The sequence below is a fragment of the Aethalodelphis obliquidens genome, unplaced genomic scaffold, assembly GCF_003676395.1.
Source record: "Aethalodelphis obliquidens isolate GAN/ISIS:26980383/991018 unplaced genomic scaffold, ASM367639v1 scaffold19, whole genome shotgun sequence".
NCBI lineage: Eukaryota > Metazoa > Chordata > Mammalia > Artiodactyla > Delphinidae > Aethalodelphis > Aethalodelphis obliquidens.
In genome coordinates, this window is record NW_020837963.1 from 22,423,422 (window position 1) to 22,440,456 (window position 17,035).

A 17,035-nucleotide genomic window follows, 5' to 3' on the forward strand; every position below is an offset into this window, starting at 1 on the left:
TAAAGCATGTCTGTCTATCAAAGGACTCGGCCATTAGCCTGTGAACTGCAATGGCACTGAAGGCTGGTGCTGATATGTCTGCATCTGATCTAATGGACTGAGGGCCTAATGACCTCAATAAAGCATTTAAAAACACTGTGGTCTAATGCCTTCATTTTCCAGAAGAAAAAAATGAGGACCACGAAACCCTGGGGTGGGAGGACAGGACAAACGCCACCAGCCATGTCCGCTAAACGGCATCTCGGGGCTCAGAGGTGTCAGTGACTTGCTCAAGGTCACACAGCTCACAAGCAGCGAGCGCCAGCAGTAGCATCAACTGGTTTTCCAGAGTCCAGTGTTTACTCAGTAATTTAAACAACCATATGGGATTTATCAAAGGAGAAAAATAATCATAAAAGAATTAGAAATGCATTTTACTGTATTGTAACGTAAGCCTAAGGTGTGATTAGCTTGTGAAAGTCCATGCAAGGAGGCTAACTTAAGTACAACTAGATCTGAATCAAATACTTTCTGTAAAATAAACTCATAAAAGTAAACACAAATAAATAGAGTGATCTTTCCTGTATTCACACTACACAGCAGTATCCAAATACCAAGGTTTCCGTTCATGTTACATAAAACTATCACTAAATGATGCAGGTTTGCTTGGAAACAAAAAAGACAGGAAAATAAAAAGCTTCTTCCTCCATCAGAACCACATTCTAATATTTGCATCTACTGTAAGTATGTAAGTAACATAGATTACGGTTTCAAAGATTTATCGTAAAGTATTGGGTTGGTCAAAAGTTTGTTCGGGTTTTTCTGTAGCATCTTATGGAACAACCCCAAACTTTTTAGCCAACCCAATATATGTTTCTTTTGCTCAGTATTTTGCAACGGATTCTTTTCTTCCCCTAAGCACACTTCCCTAAACCCTAAATTAAGGAGTGAAGGGTGGGGTAAAGAAGGATGATGTGCAGAGGCCACACTTCAGAGACCGCCGTGCCCTGCCGGTCACACTGCGAGAGGCCGTGAGCCGGGGTGGGGGGCAGTGAGAGCAGAAGTGGGGACGAAAAAGTCAACAGCAGCGGCCTGAAAACAAGGATGACGCTGCCCTGCAGTGCTCTCCATACAGCACAGAGCCTGAGGCTCTGTTCCCGCCAGCTCACACGGCCAGAGGCACGCGGAGTCGGCAACAGGACGGGCGACAGGACAGGCGGCTCCAGGGTGGAGGAAATAGCCACCCTCAGCACACAGCAGTGACAAGATGGCTGTGAATGTTCTCAGTTCCGGTCCTTTCTCTGTCTGTCTTTTGATACCGGGAGAATCCAATTGCTACGCTGCTGACTGTTGCTAGAAGAAGCACGCAAACCTTAAACTTGCTGACTAAACCTTAAACCTGTGACCCTAAGTTTACATGGAAAATTCACACTGCCCGCAATGCCCCCCACTTCCTTCCCCTCAAACAGTTACCTCACACCTTCTCCTCTCTTCCCAAGTCACCTCCCTGCTTGCTCTGCTCTCTCTTAGTTGTTGGCCTCTAACAATGCAGGGCCCTGGGAGGTTCTCAATAAAAAGTCTGTCAAATGCAGGAATGAAAGAGGCACCCCAATGATACCAACTGTCGCCAAGCCAACCGAACCCAGAACTACCTTTCACCACACCAGCCTCCTGTTCTAGAATCTCTTTAAGTTTTAATCTTAACCTGTTTTTAAGGTCTTCCATCATAATTTTCACTCTCAATTTTCCTCTTAAATTCAACGTTCCGCTGCCATATAATCGCGACAGTTTCTCCCTCTCTATTCCCTGAGCTGTCTAATGACTCTTCTGTCTCATCAAACATATAGTAACGTAACTGCTCGTTCTTATAATACCTGTGAGAAAGCATACCTCTAACCAACATACCCTCAAATAAGTGGAAGAAACACTTCAAAATGTATATACATTTTTCCACTTTAACAACATTACATAAGATTAGTATTGCAGTATACTTTTGAAAGGCAGTGTTGGGTTCCATTTACCATTTGGAAAATTTGCAGTATAGACACAAAGCAGCTGCAGGGCAGTTTGCATCAGTGAATCATCCATCAGAAGCCAAGGCCAGAGAGAGTGCAAGACAGGGACGAGATGAGCTTCCAGGGCTGCCTCCTGCAGCAGGAAGGAAACAAGGGCAGCATTAGTCTGAATAATGAAAATATAAATTAAAATCAAAGCCAAAAAACTTGTCACCAACATGAGACAAAAACTGAATTGATTTTTGTTCTGATTAGAGAAAGGAATCCTATGGACAGATTCAGCACCTTGCAACCCAGACTGCCCTGACCACAAGCCTGACCAGTCTCGGAAGTCCCTGCAACACTGGGGTGACCAGGATACGCAGCTTAGGTCAGAAATGTAGAAAAACAGCTTCTGAACATGTAAATTAAGCAAGACAGTGATATCTTGCAACATTAAATAAACTCTTATAAATGCTATGATATGGTTAAGAAAAGGGATTTTCTGGTTAAGGAAACATTCTGATCAATTCTGAGTTCTCCCCTCCCCCTCCTCCCTGTGTGTAGGTATATGTATATATATCTAATATGTGTAGCTAGACAGATAGATCAGAAGTAGATTACTGTTTTTAAATAAGTTGAATATGATAAACTTCAGTCAAAATATTATGCTAAATCAATAATTCTTAAGTAACTCAGTTTTTATTACAAAGATCAGTTACCGCTGGGACAATATTATGGATAAAATATAACTATTGGCAGTAAATGCAACAATTTTTTTAATGAACAGAGTTACTAGGCAATTTGTAGACCCATGTGCACACATGTGGGCCTTCACATAATGCCCTACACAATTTTATGGAGTATCAATACTCCATAAAGAGAGTGGGCGGGTTATTCCCAATGTTACTCCCCACTCTCCACAGGCTTGGAGCACAGCCCTACGCCAGCCGCAGATGACCCTGCTTACTGTTTCACACAGAAGACAGACACGATGAGGTACGGGCTCCTGCTCTACTCCGCCGTTCCGTCCACACGGTTGATCTGTGTATCCCTGCACTCACCCTTCCTGCCTGGCAGTGAGGAACAGGTGCTCTTTGGGCAGAGACTGATCCGCCCATCTGTGTTCTGGAACACAGCCCCGCGTGCCTCCTCAGGGATCTTTACCCATCTATTAGTTCTTCCCTTCCTGTCTCTTTAATAACTAGGCCCCGATTTGCTCATTTCTGTTTATATTTAAGCACTTTACATGTTAGGAGTAAACATACAGACTAGCTTCCTTTGATGCTATATTCCTGAATTATAACTGCTGCTTTTCAGAACCAAGCTTCTAGGAAGAGTACTCTTAATGCTGTCATTTCCCAGCTATTATTTAATCTTCAGCTTACTTCAATTTCTTTTCTGAACTGATGAGGCTGGTAAAATCGCTCCTACCTTCACGGCTGTCAAACCCTCAGGCACTGTGGCAACTATTAAGGGCTCTTTGTTCTTTGTCTCCATGCAGTCCCTCTATCCTAGATCACCTCCAAACTCTCTCCAGCATTCCCTTCTCAGCTGTTTTCTGTCTCCTCTCCAATAGTTATATTTTCTGAGGACATGACCTAGGCTTTCACTACATGCCCTCTTGGGAAATGTCAACAATAGTCACGGCTACAAACACCTCTATGCACTGCTAGCTCCTAAGATCCCCAGCCTGCACCGCCCCTCAGAGTCCCAGAGCCGTGTAATCCGCCGACTACCAGCCATTTCCCACCCCGAGAGCCCGAAGACACTTTGCGATGTGCGAACCCAACATAAGGATCCCTCACAGCTACAGGCCGCTCTGTTAGGCTCGCCTGCGTAGACTTGAGCCTGGACATCGTTCTACATGTCTCTTCTTTCTCCTCAGTCTCTCGTATTTGCTCCCCTCCCTCCTTCCCCGCTCTCCCTGCCTGGCTAAGGTCTCGTCACCTCTTTCTGCACCAGCACATTCACCCCCTCTAACCTTGCTCGCTCTTCATTCCATCTACCTCACACCCCCGGTGACCTTTCCGGTATGGAAACTCCTCTGTGTCATACGTATAGACAGCGGGGTGGGGTGGGCGTGGGTGACTTGGTGAATCACCACAAGAGTGACCAACAGTTAGTGATGGGAGTGTGTCACACACCTCAGGTAAGCCGGAACAGGGAAAGAAATTAAGAATCTTTGCCCCCTAGAACTATGTCTATTCTCAAGAGTAATCTAAATATTCTTCTTTGGATTTATTCCTCATTAAACAACTTGGAAATGCAGAAACATGTGACTTATGGAGAGATTACACTTTCATAGTTGGCTGATGTGTTACAAATGTGAACACTACACTTACAACCAGTACTCAGGCGAGCATCTCGGAAATCCACAGGCAGATCCTACTTGGAAAGTGTGCTGGCGTGTTGCCTGAGTGAGGTGTCACAGATGCATACTAACTGCACCCAGTCACAAGGACCCTAACAAATTCAGTAAATGACACCTCTATTTGGAGTAAAAAGTTTGTACCATTGGGAATCTTAATGAAATCTATCAATGCTTAATTCCCATCAAAATTGCTTTGAAATGTAAATTGTTAGTCATGTGTCTTGAACAAATTATTTTACAGTTTAAGGGATATGTGTTCAAGATGTTCATTTCCTAGATATAGTATATATTTTCCAGTTTTATCACAACTAAAAACAAAAAAGGTAAGAAATTTTTTTAAAAAACGAAACTTCTGTAATTTATCTTCATCTTACTCATTTTCCATAGTAATTCTGTGTGGAAGCTAGTTCTTCAAAAGTGTCGTATCACTATGACCAAGCAAATCAAAGTGTTCCAGACACTATATCCTGTATAACAGCACCAACGGCTGTGTTAAATGACAGCGTCAATGCTCACAGACAGAGCAAAACAACAGAGGGGCTGCAGCAGAGCTGGGAGTGAAGAACCTCCTGGATGTCAACAGGCCCACACTCGGCAATAGCAGTAAGCGATTTCTCCTCTGAAGCAGGAGACACCCTCATCTTCTTTCCTATGCATGCAGACACCTCTACTTATCCCCCTGGACAGTTGTCTAACAACCACCTTTGAAAAAATTCTGCCTTAAGATACATACATAGCCGTGGGACTTCCCTGGTGGCGCAGTGGTTAAGAATCCGCCTGCCAATGCAGGGGACACGGGTTTGAGCCCTGGTCCGGGAAGATTCCCACATGCTGTGGAGCAACTAAGCCCATGCACCACGCTCTAGAGCCTGCGAGCCACAACTACTGAGCCCGCGTGCCACAACTACTGAAGCCCACAAGCCTAGAGCCCGTGCTCCGCAACAAAGAGAAGCCACCGCAATGAGAAGCCCACACACTGCAAGGAAGAGTAGCTCCCGCTCACCACAACTAGAGAAAAGCCCACGTGCAGCAACGAAGACCCAACGCAGCCAAAAAAAAAAAAAAAAAAAAAAAAAAGACGTACACAGCCATTCATTCCATCTTAGTTAAAAAAAAAACCAACCGAAATGGCTACCAGTAGAAAAAAAAGAGGCTCAAGTTTGCTTTAGCTTTGCTTTAGCCTTAAGTTAAAGTTTCAGTGATAAAGTTAAAACACCAACATAAGAAATGTCATCAGGGTTGAGAAATTATGATAAGATTAGGTGCATCCATTGCTGAGAATGGACACTGAGCTTACAATCAACCATGCATCCAAAAAAAAAATTCGAAGGGTTTTCCATTTTCCCAAATCATCTCATATAAAATTTAAACTATTTAATAACAGCACTATCAAAATTTTGAAAAGAAGCTCTACTTACTTTACATTCTTCATTTTGATAAAGACAGTTTCTTAGGAGCTGCATGGCAATGCTTAACTCTTTAATAAAACCATCTTCCTGTTTAAACAAAAAGCAGTTGAAAAATGTGAACAACAATAGCATATTCCACTTTTTACATACAGTATTTCCTTCTCCCCTGGGTCACATTACAACGCAGCTATGCTCTCACTGCGCCTGATCGCCATAGCTTTGAGGGAACTGACAGGCTAATGATCTCTGAAAGATGACCATATCTCGAGAAGCGCATCCACCAAGAAAAAGCTATTTCTGTTCTATCAAGCACGGAGGAACTGAGATATATAATAAGCTCCATGTTTCATCTCGATAAAGTGAAGCAGGTACTGACTGGTTTTCCGTCATATCAGGTGTTGGCTGACACTCTCAATGATGAAGTAAAGGGCCTCTGCATGAGAGGAAAAAGGAAAAGAGGCAAGAAAAGAAACTGACAAACATATAAGCCCCTGGACCAATGAAATTATCAAATATGGCTTTTTCTTGGTTTCTTATCAAAGGCAGCAGAAACTAGTTATTACACAGACCGCTGCAATAATGCAATATATATTATAATGCATTATATATTATGCATTATATGCAATATATATTATATATTATATATAAAATATATAGTAATTATTATAATGCAATAATCTATGTATATATATTATATATATATAAATATAATAGATATACTTATAAACATATACACATATTCATTTTCTCGATAAGCCTGTGTGGCAGATCTTTTTAACCATAGTTATTAGTATTAACCATTGCCATTATATAAAAACTGTGTTATTTCCAATAGTCCAGATATAGAAGCAACCTAAGTGACCACTGACAGATGAATGGATTAAAAACGTGTATATATCCAATGGAATATTACTCAGCCACACATACACACACACACACACACACACACACACACACACACACACACACACAAAATCCTGCCATTTGCAGTGACACAGATGGACCTTGAGGGCACTATGCTAAGTTAAAGAAGTCAGACAGAGAAAGACAAATGCTGCACGATTACACCCACATGTGCAATATAAAAAACAAACAAACAAACCCCAAATAAATGAACAAACCAAACCAAATAAAAACAAACACGGAGATACAGAGACCAGAGCAGTGGTTACCAAAAAGGGAAGGGATGAGGGGGAGGGCAAAAAGGGTAAAGGGAGTCAACTCTACAGTGACAGATGGAAACTAAACTTTTGGTGATGAGTATGGTGTAGCGTATACAGAAATAGAAATATAATGTTGTACACATGAAACATACAATGTTATAAACCAATGTTATCTCAATAAAAATATAATTTTTTTAAAAACCTGTGTTATTTCAAGTTTACAGTGAAAATGCAGCTTGAACATGAGTCCAGCAGACTCAACGCTTAAAAGAGACATTCAGAAGTCACGGAAGGAAATAAACACGATTAGGAATATGAGCTCTGCAACCACCCAGATATGGGGCAAACAGTGGCTTTATCCATTACCAGTTATGTGACTGTGGTGTCATGAGTGTGCAGGGGATAATAAATATGAAATGTTTAAATAGTGCCTACCATATAGAAAACACTTAGGAAGTTATCTCATTCCTAGTGAACCTATGAGAGAAAGATTTTCTTTTTGTAGCATAAAAATGTATCATGCACACTCCAAAATGCTTATAACAACAACATATAATATATAAATCTCATTAAAAGATTTTCAAGTGAGAACTAAGACACACACACACACACACACACACACACACACACAAACCCCGAATGCAAACCTGCTAATGTAGAAATCCCATTAATTTATTTGGCTGTACGCTTCTTCTAAAACACTCATTTCAACCAAACATTGGTGTCATTTATAAGCACAAGGATACTGGAGAGACGGTCTCTACGTATGGCCATTCCTGCCTCCCAGAATTTGAGAATTCAGTCACCTTTTTCTTCAGTGCTGCCCTCCCAGGCCTCAGAGATTCCAGGTTCAGCTGTGCATGAACGTGCTTCATCTGCTCCACGCAACTGTCTATTAGATGGGCTGAGAGGGAAAATCCAAAACAATCAAAAGGATATTCCATTTCCAAAAAAGTTAAAACTACACATAACAAACTCTCAAAAAAAATAACATTTTCTATTTCCAACCAACTTCATTTTTGCACTTTCAGTGAGACGTTAATGAATCAGAGGATAAAAACGTAAGAGAACGAAAATGCTAAAGCCCACTTGTTTTCAATTTAGTATGATACCACCCACGTCTCATTTACGTTGGAGGCGTGCAGAGTTTGTTTCAGTAGCAAAGTCACAACTCAAATTAGGGCTCGATGTTGCTGCTTGATGTTCTCTTTCATCTCTAAGATCTGTGTTCCCTGATTCCAGATGAGAAATTATGACACACAAGAGGGGAAATTTCTATGAAAATATAGGATCATCTAATGCAGTTGTTATTACTATCAAAAGTACGTGATTTCTTCACGTGTGCAATGTGCTTGTAGTTAGTATTATGAAATTGAGTGATGTGCTACTTTTAAAAGCTTCTCTAATATTTAGATATAGATTCTCTGGAGTCAGAATCATTACACAAAAAATAATCTATGTGTGTAATCTTTTTATTTTAAAAGTAATGCATGTTTACTATGTTTCTGTACAGGGAAAATAAAACCTATATTTTTTTAGTGACACTAAAGTTCTTTACACTTTGAGTCCAAAGAAAACTAAAATGAACAGGCAGTAAAATATACGAATTGAAAGCATGCCACAAAAGGAGCTGATGTGCCAGGTGGCTCACCCTTCAGAGCGTGTTTCTGTGCTCTTCTACTGACGGCCAGAAGCGACATCAGCGCATTCACAGCGACTCTTTTCAGGACATCTCTGGAGGATTTTACTTCATAACACTGCAAAGAACATATATCAAACGGCCTTCGAGAAAAACTTAAGCTGGAGCAAAATGGTTGTGAATAAAAGATGCATTCCATTTAAAAGCTACGGTTAGTTTTCAACTATTCCATGAAATTCACTGGAATCTGATAAATTATTAAGATTTGAGAATGCTGTGTGGATAAGACTGAATAAGAAATTTATAATATGGAAAAGACCAAAAATCATTCTCAAAGACTCGTCATCTAAAGAAAAAAGCTATGTTTAGTACTAACACATAGCAAGTTTATACACTTAAATTCACCAGGAAATATATGAACACGTGTAATTTACTTAAAAGGGCCCTTGGAAAACTGGAATTGGAGAACTGTTATCAAATTCCTCCTGTCTTCTTCTTGAGACACATTCCCCTCCCTCAATTTCTACTCAATGTACCCCTGTATCTCAGGTGATTTGGTTCTTTCCATCTTTCATTTCTATAGCAACATTAACCTATCGTGTGGCATGTTTTACAAAAAAATATTACTTAATTTTTTTACTCTCACATAAATGAAAAAATCACTTGTACTTTTGAAAATGCTGATATTTTGGTATATTTCCTTTATACATTTGAATTTATGAGTTAAAAATCTTTCATTATAAAAAATTCAAGTATGTGTAAGAGTAGAAAAAACAGGATAACAAACCCTCATACTCTTTTAAAACACTTTTGCCTGAAGTATTTTAAAGTAAACAGTAGATATCATAAAATGGCACACTCCAGTATACATAACCATAAACCCATTATCATGCCTAAACTACTTATCAATAATTTCTTGGAATCAGCTTATTAGCTGATTTGTAGTCAAAATTCAGATTTTCTCTTTTGTCTCAAAAACGTCTTCTCACAGTTGGCTTATTGGAATCGGGACCCAATGGAGCATTCACATCGTATCTGTACATTATATCTCCTACGATCACCTGCCTCTTCCCCCCACCCCACCCACCCACCAGGGTTTTTCACTGTTGTTGAGAAGCTGAATAAACCAGATCAGTCATCCTACAGAATGGCTCGCATTATGGAACAGTCTGTTTGCTTCCTTGTAATGATTTTAATTTGTCTTCTCTCCTCTGCTATTTCCCATTTACTGGGTGTTTTAGCTCTAAAGGGTTGACTAGATTCAGCTGAATTTTTCGTGGTAAGATTCTCATGTGGATATATGAGTACATTTTTATTACAAGTTCAAGGGGTTCATAAGCTCAAGTTGAAGAATCTAGAAGTTCTTCATTTGGTTTATAAATATTAGATATCATTCAAATTCATAACTTTTCCTTCTACCAGTAATTTAAAAATGATCCAGCCTTACAGTATTATTAAAATTAAGCTTAAATGACATAACTTTACATAAAATATAGCACAGCATAATTATACAGGTGCAACTCCATTTACAATTCCAGCCCGGCCTACACTTGGCAGCATGACCCTGGAGGAGCCTGCAGAGTGTGGGGGCCTCCCAGCCCTCCCACCAGGGGCAGTGATTCCATGTTAAATACCTCACTTAGGTCGCTGCCTCGAATCAGGCAGGTCCTGTCTGGCCAATGTTAGATATTAAATGGCCAGGCCAGGGATGCTTGATAAAGACCATGCTGAGTGTGACCATGAGAAAGGGGTGAAAAGGCAGTGAAGTGTTATAGGATGATGAATATCTATGGAGTATAATCATTATAGTTAACTATGAGAATCCCAATTTGTCTATAAACAATCTTCACCATTAATAGGAAAACTGCTCTCACAAACACATCCTTATTGAACTTGCACATATTAGTGATATGAGAAAAACAAAACTGAGCTCATTGAAAAACACTACTCATCTACTATCTGCAGCAATAAGGGAAAAAAGGAGGTAAGACTTCTAAGGAAAGAGCTGTGCACACAGATGTGTCTTTTATTCTCTCGTGAAATCTCATTAAAATGAGAGAAATGGGATTAAACACACACACACACACACACACACACGTGCACGTGCAAGTTTGGAAACTAGAAAGTCGATGGATGAATGGCCAATGCATTCGCAGGCTTGAGAATTCTAAGCGGTGAGTGAGAAAAACTGAGTATCACCCCAGTCCATACACTGAATTGACAACGGCTGAGGAAACTTAGTACCATGTACCCCGGGAAGTGAGAGTGAAGGAGGACTGTTTGAAAAATCTCTGAGAAGCAGTTACATGGGACCAGATTCTTCCCATCAGGCTCTGTGCAGCCAAGCCACTCTTCCTCCCCAATCCTTGTAAAAAACTGGAGGTTTAGTCTCTGGAGAGGATGAGTTAGAAGGATTCTAAACTGGCAGAGATTCGGCACCTGTGTAGGTGAGGGTGTTCTACTGAAAACAACGAAGGATTAAGTGAAACTGTTCAAATTAAATTCTAAGACCCCAGCTCTCTCCAACTTTGCTGCAAAACAGTTGGCAGGTGGGTTTTCAACCCCAGGCAGGAGGTCGGAAGATTCTGCTCTCGGAAATGTGACAAGCTCACCGAGACAGGGTCACAAAATGACCCAGCCAGATCCCTCCCGCACACAGCCTGCAGCTCACCAGCGCCGCTCACAGGCTCAGAGCATCCACCTGCTTTACGTCTCGCAGTTTGAAATATAGCAGACAACCAAGATTACCAGACATCTGACAAAAGCTCCCACAGCAGGGGATAGAAAACAAAATAATGAGAGGAAAAAGAAGAAAAGGGAGATTATGTAGGAAGAAGAACACTTAACAAAAGTTCCCAGCACACAGAGCCTATAAAGTGGAGGGAATGTCAATGAAGTAATTAAAAAACAGGAGTTTACAGATGAAAAGAACCCCCGAGAAAGCCCAGCACAACGGATAAAAGAGACCCACACCTAGGTACTTCATCAGGAAAATGCAGAATATTAGGGACAAAAAATAAATTCTAAAAACTTCCAGGAGAGAGATACCAGGAATCACAATGACTTCAGAATTCTCTACAGTAACATGAAAAGTTAAAGGAAATAGACGAACGCTTTTAAAACTCTGAAGTGAATGTTTTCCAGTCTAGCATTCTCACTTGGCTAAACTATAAATTAAATGGAAGCATGGCTAGATTTCAAAAAAGCCTCCTATGCACCTTTTCTCTGGAAGCTGCTGGAAAAGAGACTCTACCAAAAGAAGGCACGGGGCACAGAGGGTCACAGGAAAAGGCAGAGAGGTGAAGGAATTCCCCAGGAAGGAAGTGAATGGAGACCCCAGGATGACACTGGCCACCAAGCAGGTCAGAAGGAATCGGGAGTGATTTCTTCCAGAAGATGAAGCTAATATAAGTTCTGACATTTCTGAATATACTAGGAAGACATTCAATGGCTGGCAAAGAACAACGGGCTTTCCAGTGATAAGAGAAAACTCATCAAATGAAAAATAATACAATTACCTCTAAGGAAAAAGAAAGCCGTGCAGGAAAAGAAAGGTGAACACTGCAACATGGTTCAATTGTGTATAACGTTTTCACAGTTTAACACTACACCCTGCCTAATCCTAGTCAATGTGAAGCTATATAATACTGGGGGAATGAGAGGGGAACTCACTGCGGTTGGGCACGTAGGTGGCACATGGAAAGAGAGTTAAAAGTCTCATTTTCCACACCAGAAAATCAACAGAGTCCAAAACTGAATAATCAAGATAAAGAAATACAAGCATGTTATTTAGAGACACAGAAGGGAAACTATAAAATAATAAGCTAGGGCTCCCCTGGTGGCGCAGTGGTTGAGAGTCCACCTGCCGATGCAGGGGACACGGGTTCGTGCCCTGGTCTGGGAAGATCCCACATGCCGTGGAGCGTCTGGGCCCGTGAGCCATGGCCGCTGAGCCTGCGCGTCCGGAGCCTGTGCTCCGCAACGGGAGAGGCCACAGCAGTGAGAGGCCCGCGTACCGCAAAAAAAAAAAAAAAAAGAAAGAAAGAAAGAAAGAAAGAGAGAAATAACCTCTAGTAAATCCACACACTTTTCAACACAGACCAAAGGCCAGAGCACAGGATTTAATTTGGTCTCCCACTTAGCTCTTACTGCAGACTGACAAGGAGCTGCAGCATCAGAGCAGGACACCCTGTAAGGGTGAGGAGCCAGGCGCAGGAGGGGAGGCTAAGATTCCACATACGACAGGTGAAGTGACAGACGACTAGCTACTGGATGACGCAGACATGCAAAACAAGAGGATACAGAGTGAAAAACCATAGGCAGAAAGAAAATAAGAGAACTCAATATAATTTGTTTAAATGTTATGCAGTTTTTGATATAACTCTTTCTATATACTAGGTGATCTAGGCTTTTTGCTTTCTTTCCACAAGGTACTAAAGTAGAGAAAAGCCTCTTTAATTACAGTGAACATTCACTGACACAGCAGAATCTCAAATATATAACAAGTCTTCTCTCCAACAGATTTACTGTTGAATTTTACCACTCACTAAGCAGTAGTGCAAAACATACCTCCTAAAATGTGACATAAGAGTTTGCTGTTTCCTTGCATTACTATCCTTAGATATCATATCAAATAAAGAGTAAAAAATATTCCAACATACCAATTACAGACAAAACCTATTATAGAGATAGCTTTTACTAATCTTGTTATCTATATGTATTTGCAAATGAAACATATTGAGTATCTCACTAGAGAAGGCAAAATCTCCATTAAGTCAAATGTGTTCAATATTTTATGTTCAAAAGACAGCTAACAGTTTCTGAACCTGAAAGCACCTCAAAACAGAATTACAAAAATTATGGAAAAATAAACATACGTGATTTAAGAGATGAGTACCAAATGCAAACTTTCAACATGTACCATCTGTAGGATACTGCTGTAAAGCAGCCATTACAAAAGATTCTCTGTCAAGACATTTTAATTGAAGTTACAACAATATAATAATTTATCAGGAGACGGAGAATTTTAGAGCCAGCAGAAACTGAGCAATAATGTAATACAATCCAACCATTTGCACTGAAGAACAGAATCAGAAAAGGTTAAGTGATATGCCTACGGTCACACGTCTAATATTTTTTGAGTACAGTTTTACAGAAAATTTAAATACGCCTTTGAAGGGCAATTTCAGAATACTATTTTTTCTAATAATTTAAAGACTATAGTTTACTTTGCTTCATATAACTCCTGGCACAATTCATGGCTCACGTGGATATATATTAAGAAACATATGTGATTTATTATAATGTATTGCTGCTTAATGCATTCTAACAATATTTTAATTCACATATCATCTTTATGCAGGGCACTGTAAAGAAAACACAGTATCTGCAGTTTAACAAGTTCATTAATAAATGCCCCATCTCATGTCAGGCATACGTTTTTCTCATAAACTGTCATAGGTACAATTCCTTTCTCTCCTTTGTCTTAAATTTCTGTGCCCTCCTAACAAAAGTCACATATTCATAGTCTACTGTTTACATGAGCAAGAAAAGTATGATTTATTAGGAAACACGATTTAAATAACTGGTTAACATATCCATATCCACACAGATCTTATATCTTTTGTAATGTGGAAGAAATGGGGAGGAAAGTTAGCTAATCATCAGGAAAACCACTGAGATGCCCTCTGTTTCCCTGAAGAGGAAAACATGTTGGCACGAGCAAAGGCCTCTCGCCCAGGAGAAGAGTGTTCTGCCAAAGCCAAAGTTGGGAAACTAGTAATGATTTCTGATCGGGGCTGGGGAAGAACTTCGGTAAAGTGTAAGTTTTAGTTTCCTGCTTATAACACAGTGGTCCTTTGGTATCCACAGAGGATTGGTTCCAGGATCCCCGTGAATCCCAAAATCTGCGGAGGGTCAAGTCCCTCACATAAAATGGCGAAGTATTTGCATATAACCTAGGCACATCCTCCCATTTACGTTAAGTCATCTCTAGATTACTTCTAATACCTAATACAATGTAAATGCTGTGGAAATAGTTGCTGGGCATACAGCAAATTCAAGTTTTGCATTTTGGAACTTTCTGAAAATTTTTTTAAAAACATTTTCAATCCACATTTGGTTGACTCCACGGAGGCAGGACCCGCAGATACGGAGAGCCAACCATATTCCTTAAAGTGCAAAATCGGACTCAGTTAATCATGGGGGAATAAAGCCTATTGTTGTGATGGTGACTGAGACAATCAGAACAGAGTCCAGTTTGGGTTCTAAACTAAGAAAAATCGAGTGGAATGAGTGAGGGAGGAGCTACAGGAAGTGGTGGCTTCCCAAGAATACGTGTCTTTGAGGAATACTTTGGGGACCTGTCCCCTAGAGCTCCAGCTCCTGAGGAAGCTGCTGAGACAGAAGACGCAGTGTCGGGGAGCCCCTACCACGCTCTTTCCTGTGCCGTGAAGACCACTGGAGTCCTCTAGGCGAGGGGGACAGAAGTCCCCGTGCAGCCTGCGAGCCCCTCCACAGGCAGCTCAGGCGGGGCCAGGGGCTGCCCCTGCCTCGGCCACTTCCGCACCCCAACACAATCAGGCTGTCATGCCAAACATACAAGGGGCCATACCAGAAGGACCTGCGCGACCACAACGATCCCGGGCATGGGAGGAGCAAAGATCCCAGAACCCTAGGTAGGCCCCAGGGACGGCGGCAAGTGGGCAGAACACACGCTGACTGAGAAACGCGGCTGGCTGCCCGGGAAGCAGGAGCAAACCCTTCGATGTGCCCACCCACCACTGACCCACCTTTCAGTGAGAAGACAAAAATCATAAAACCGTATGATGATTTTCTTTTAATTTTAACTTTATTAGAGTATAGTTGATTTATTAAATGTGATTATTAAAAAGAATTCTTAATACTGAAAAATCTAGTAATATTCCTATTTGTAAAAAGCTGTGCAACTCAGGAAACACTTCCCGTTTTTTTTTTAACTGTTAATCTATATATAAAATAACAATACTTCAGCGGCTTTAGAAAGTTTTCGATGAAACAAAATTCTTGGTTCATATTTTAGGATTGCAAAAAATAAGTTTACAAGATAAAATAGGCAGCAGGGTTTGGAAAGGGGGCATTTTCTCAAAAATATGCCAACCACGTCCACCTACCTCCACGGACATACACCTTAAATATATAGCTCATTTACAGTAGAAGCCAAATGCCATTGAGGTAAAAATATTTTCAAAGATGTAAACATGTCTTGAAAGTGGCGATAAATTATGAATTATAGCTGTATTCCTGAAACATGATCATTCTGGTCATGATCCGGCAAACTATTTTGATAAACAGCCGGATTTAAATTACTAACGTTTCATTTTGAATTTTTACATCACGTGTATTAAAGAAACCGATCAGCATCAGAGGAATGAGACTGGAGAGGAGATGGTTAATTTAACTTTATATATTTTTCTATTATTTAAATGGTCATAATGAGCATTGTTTTTTAATTCAAATGATTGAAAAAATTCTTACAAGACCAAGACTGAAAGTCAATTCATTTAAAAACTAAACCAAATCTTGAAAAATTAAGAAATCACATACCTGAAGAATTACTTCATTAAGTTGTTCTAGAGATTTCTGACTTTCCTGGGTTTTATCAAGAAGTGAAGCCATCATTGGACTGTGGCATAAACTTGTTTTATCCTTATCCTGGAGATACCTTTTTGCTTCTTCAGTCAGGAGAATAGAAAGGAATTGCAGGCTGGCAGTACACAGAGTGGGGCAGGTGCTAGACAAACCCACACATTTGCAGAACATATCTGAAAGAGAGAATAATTCCATATGTAAATGACTGAAAACTTCTTCAAAATTAAAGAAGTTAATCAGATTTATTTGAGTAATGAAGTTTATAGTTTTTTAATTTCTAATGAAGTAAAACTTATTAGCACACGAATAACCGTAGTGTTTAAAGGTAAGTTAAACAGTACTAAGACAACCTACTGATGAAGGAATCTAATTTTCATTTTGTTCTTTTTTTTTTTTTTTTTTGCGGTACGCGGGCCTCTCACTGTTGTGGCCTCTCCCGTTGCGGAGCACAGGCTCCGGACGCGCAGGCTCAGCGGCCATGGCTCACGGGCCCAGCCGCTCCGCGGCATGTGGGATCTTCCCGGACCGGGGCACAAACCCGTGTCCCCTGCATCGGCAGGCGGACTCTCAACCACTGCGCCACCAGGGAAGCCCTATATAGGTTCTTTTTTATATGAATGTGAGTGTGTGTGTATAAGTGTACATATACACAGTATCTGCTAAGATCTAAAATAAGAGGATTACATATAAATGAGTACTGATCCCTCTGGGGTCTACTGGGGGACCCAAAAACACTCTGGAGTTTTTGAGTTTTTATTTCAGTGCTAACCTTAAAAAATAGTTAATGTAACTATACTCTGGATTATCGAGATTACTATTTTACAAATAAGTGTGATTGTTTTTCTGTT

General features: G+C 40.5%; 1 protein-coding gene across 11 annotated transcripts in view; it reads right to left on the minus strand.

The window, feature by feature from the left end:
* RTTN (rotatin) overlaps positions 1-17,035 on the minus strand; it is a 137,855-nt gene that overhangs the window by 12,076 nt on the left and 108,744 nt on the right. For 10 of the 11 annotated variants that reach the window (XM_027118736.1, XM_027118739.1, XM_027118737.1 and 7 more), the window contains 5 exons: positions 16,143-16,360; positions 8,571-8,676; positions 7,726-7,823; positions 5,766-5,843; positions 2,001-2,127 (listed from right to left, as the gene is read on the minus strand). In XM_027118736.1, coding sequence (XP_026974537.1) covers positions 2,001-2,127; positions 5,766-5,843; positions 7,726-7,823; positions 8,571-8,676; positions 16,143-16,360 — 627 coding nt within the window. Of the gene's footprint in view, positions 1-2,000; positions 2,128-5,765; positions 5,844-7,725; positions 7,824-8,570; positions 8,677-16,142; positions 16,361-17,035 lie in introns of those variants that run through there. The other variant, XM_027118745.1, reaches the window with a different exon arrangement.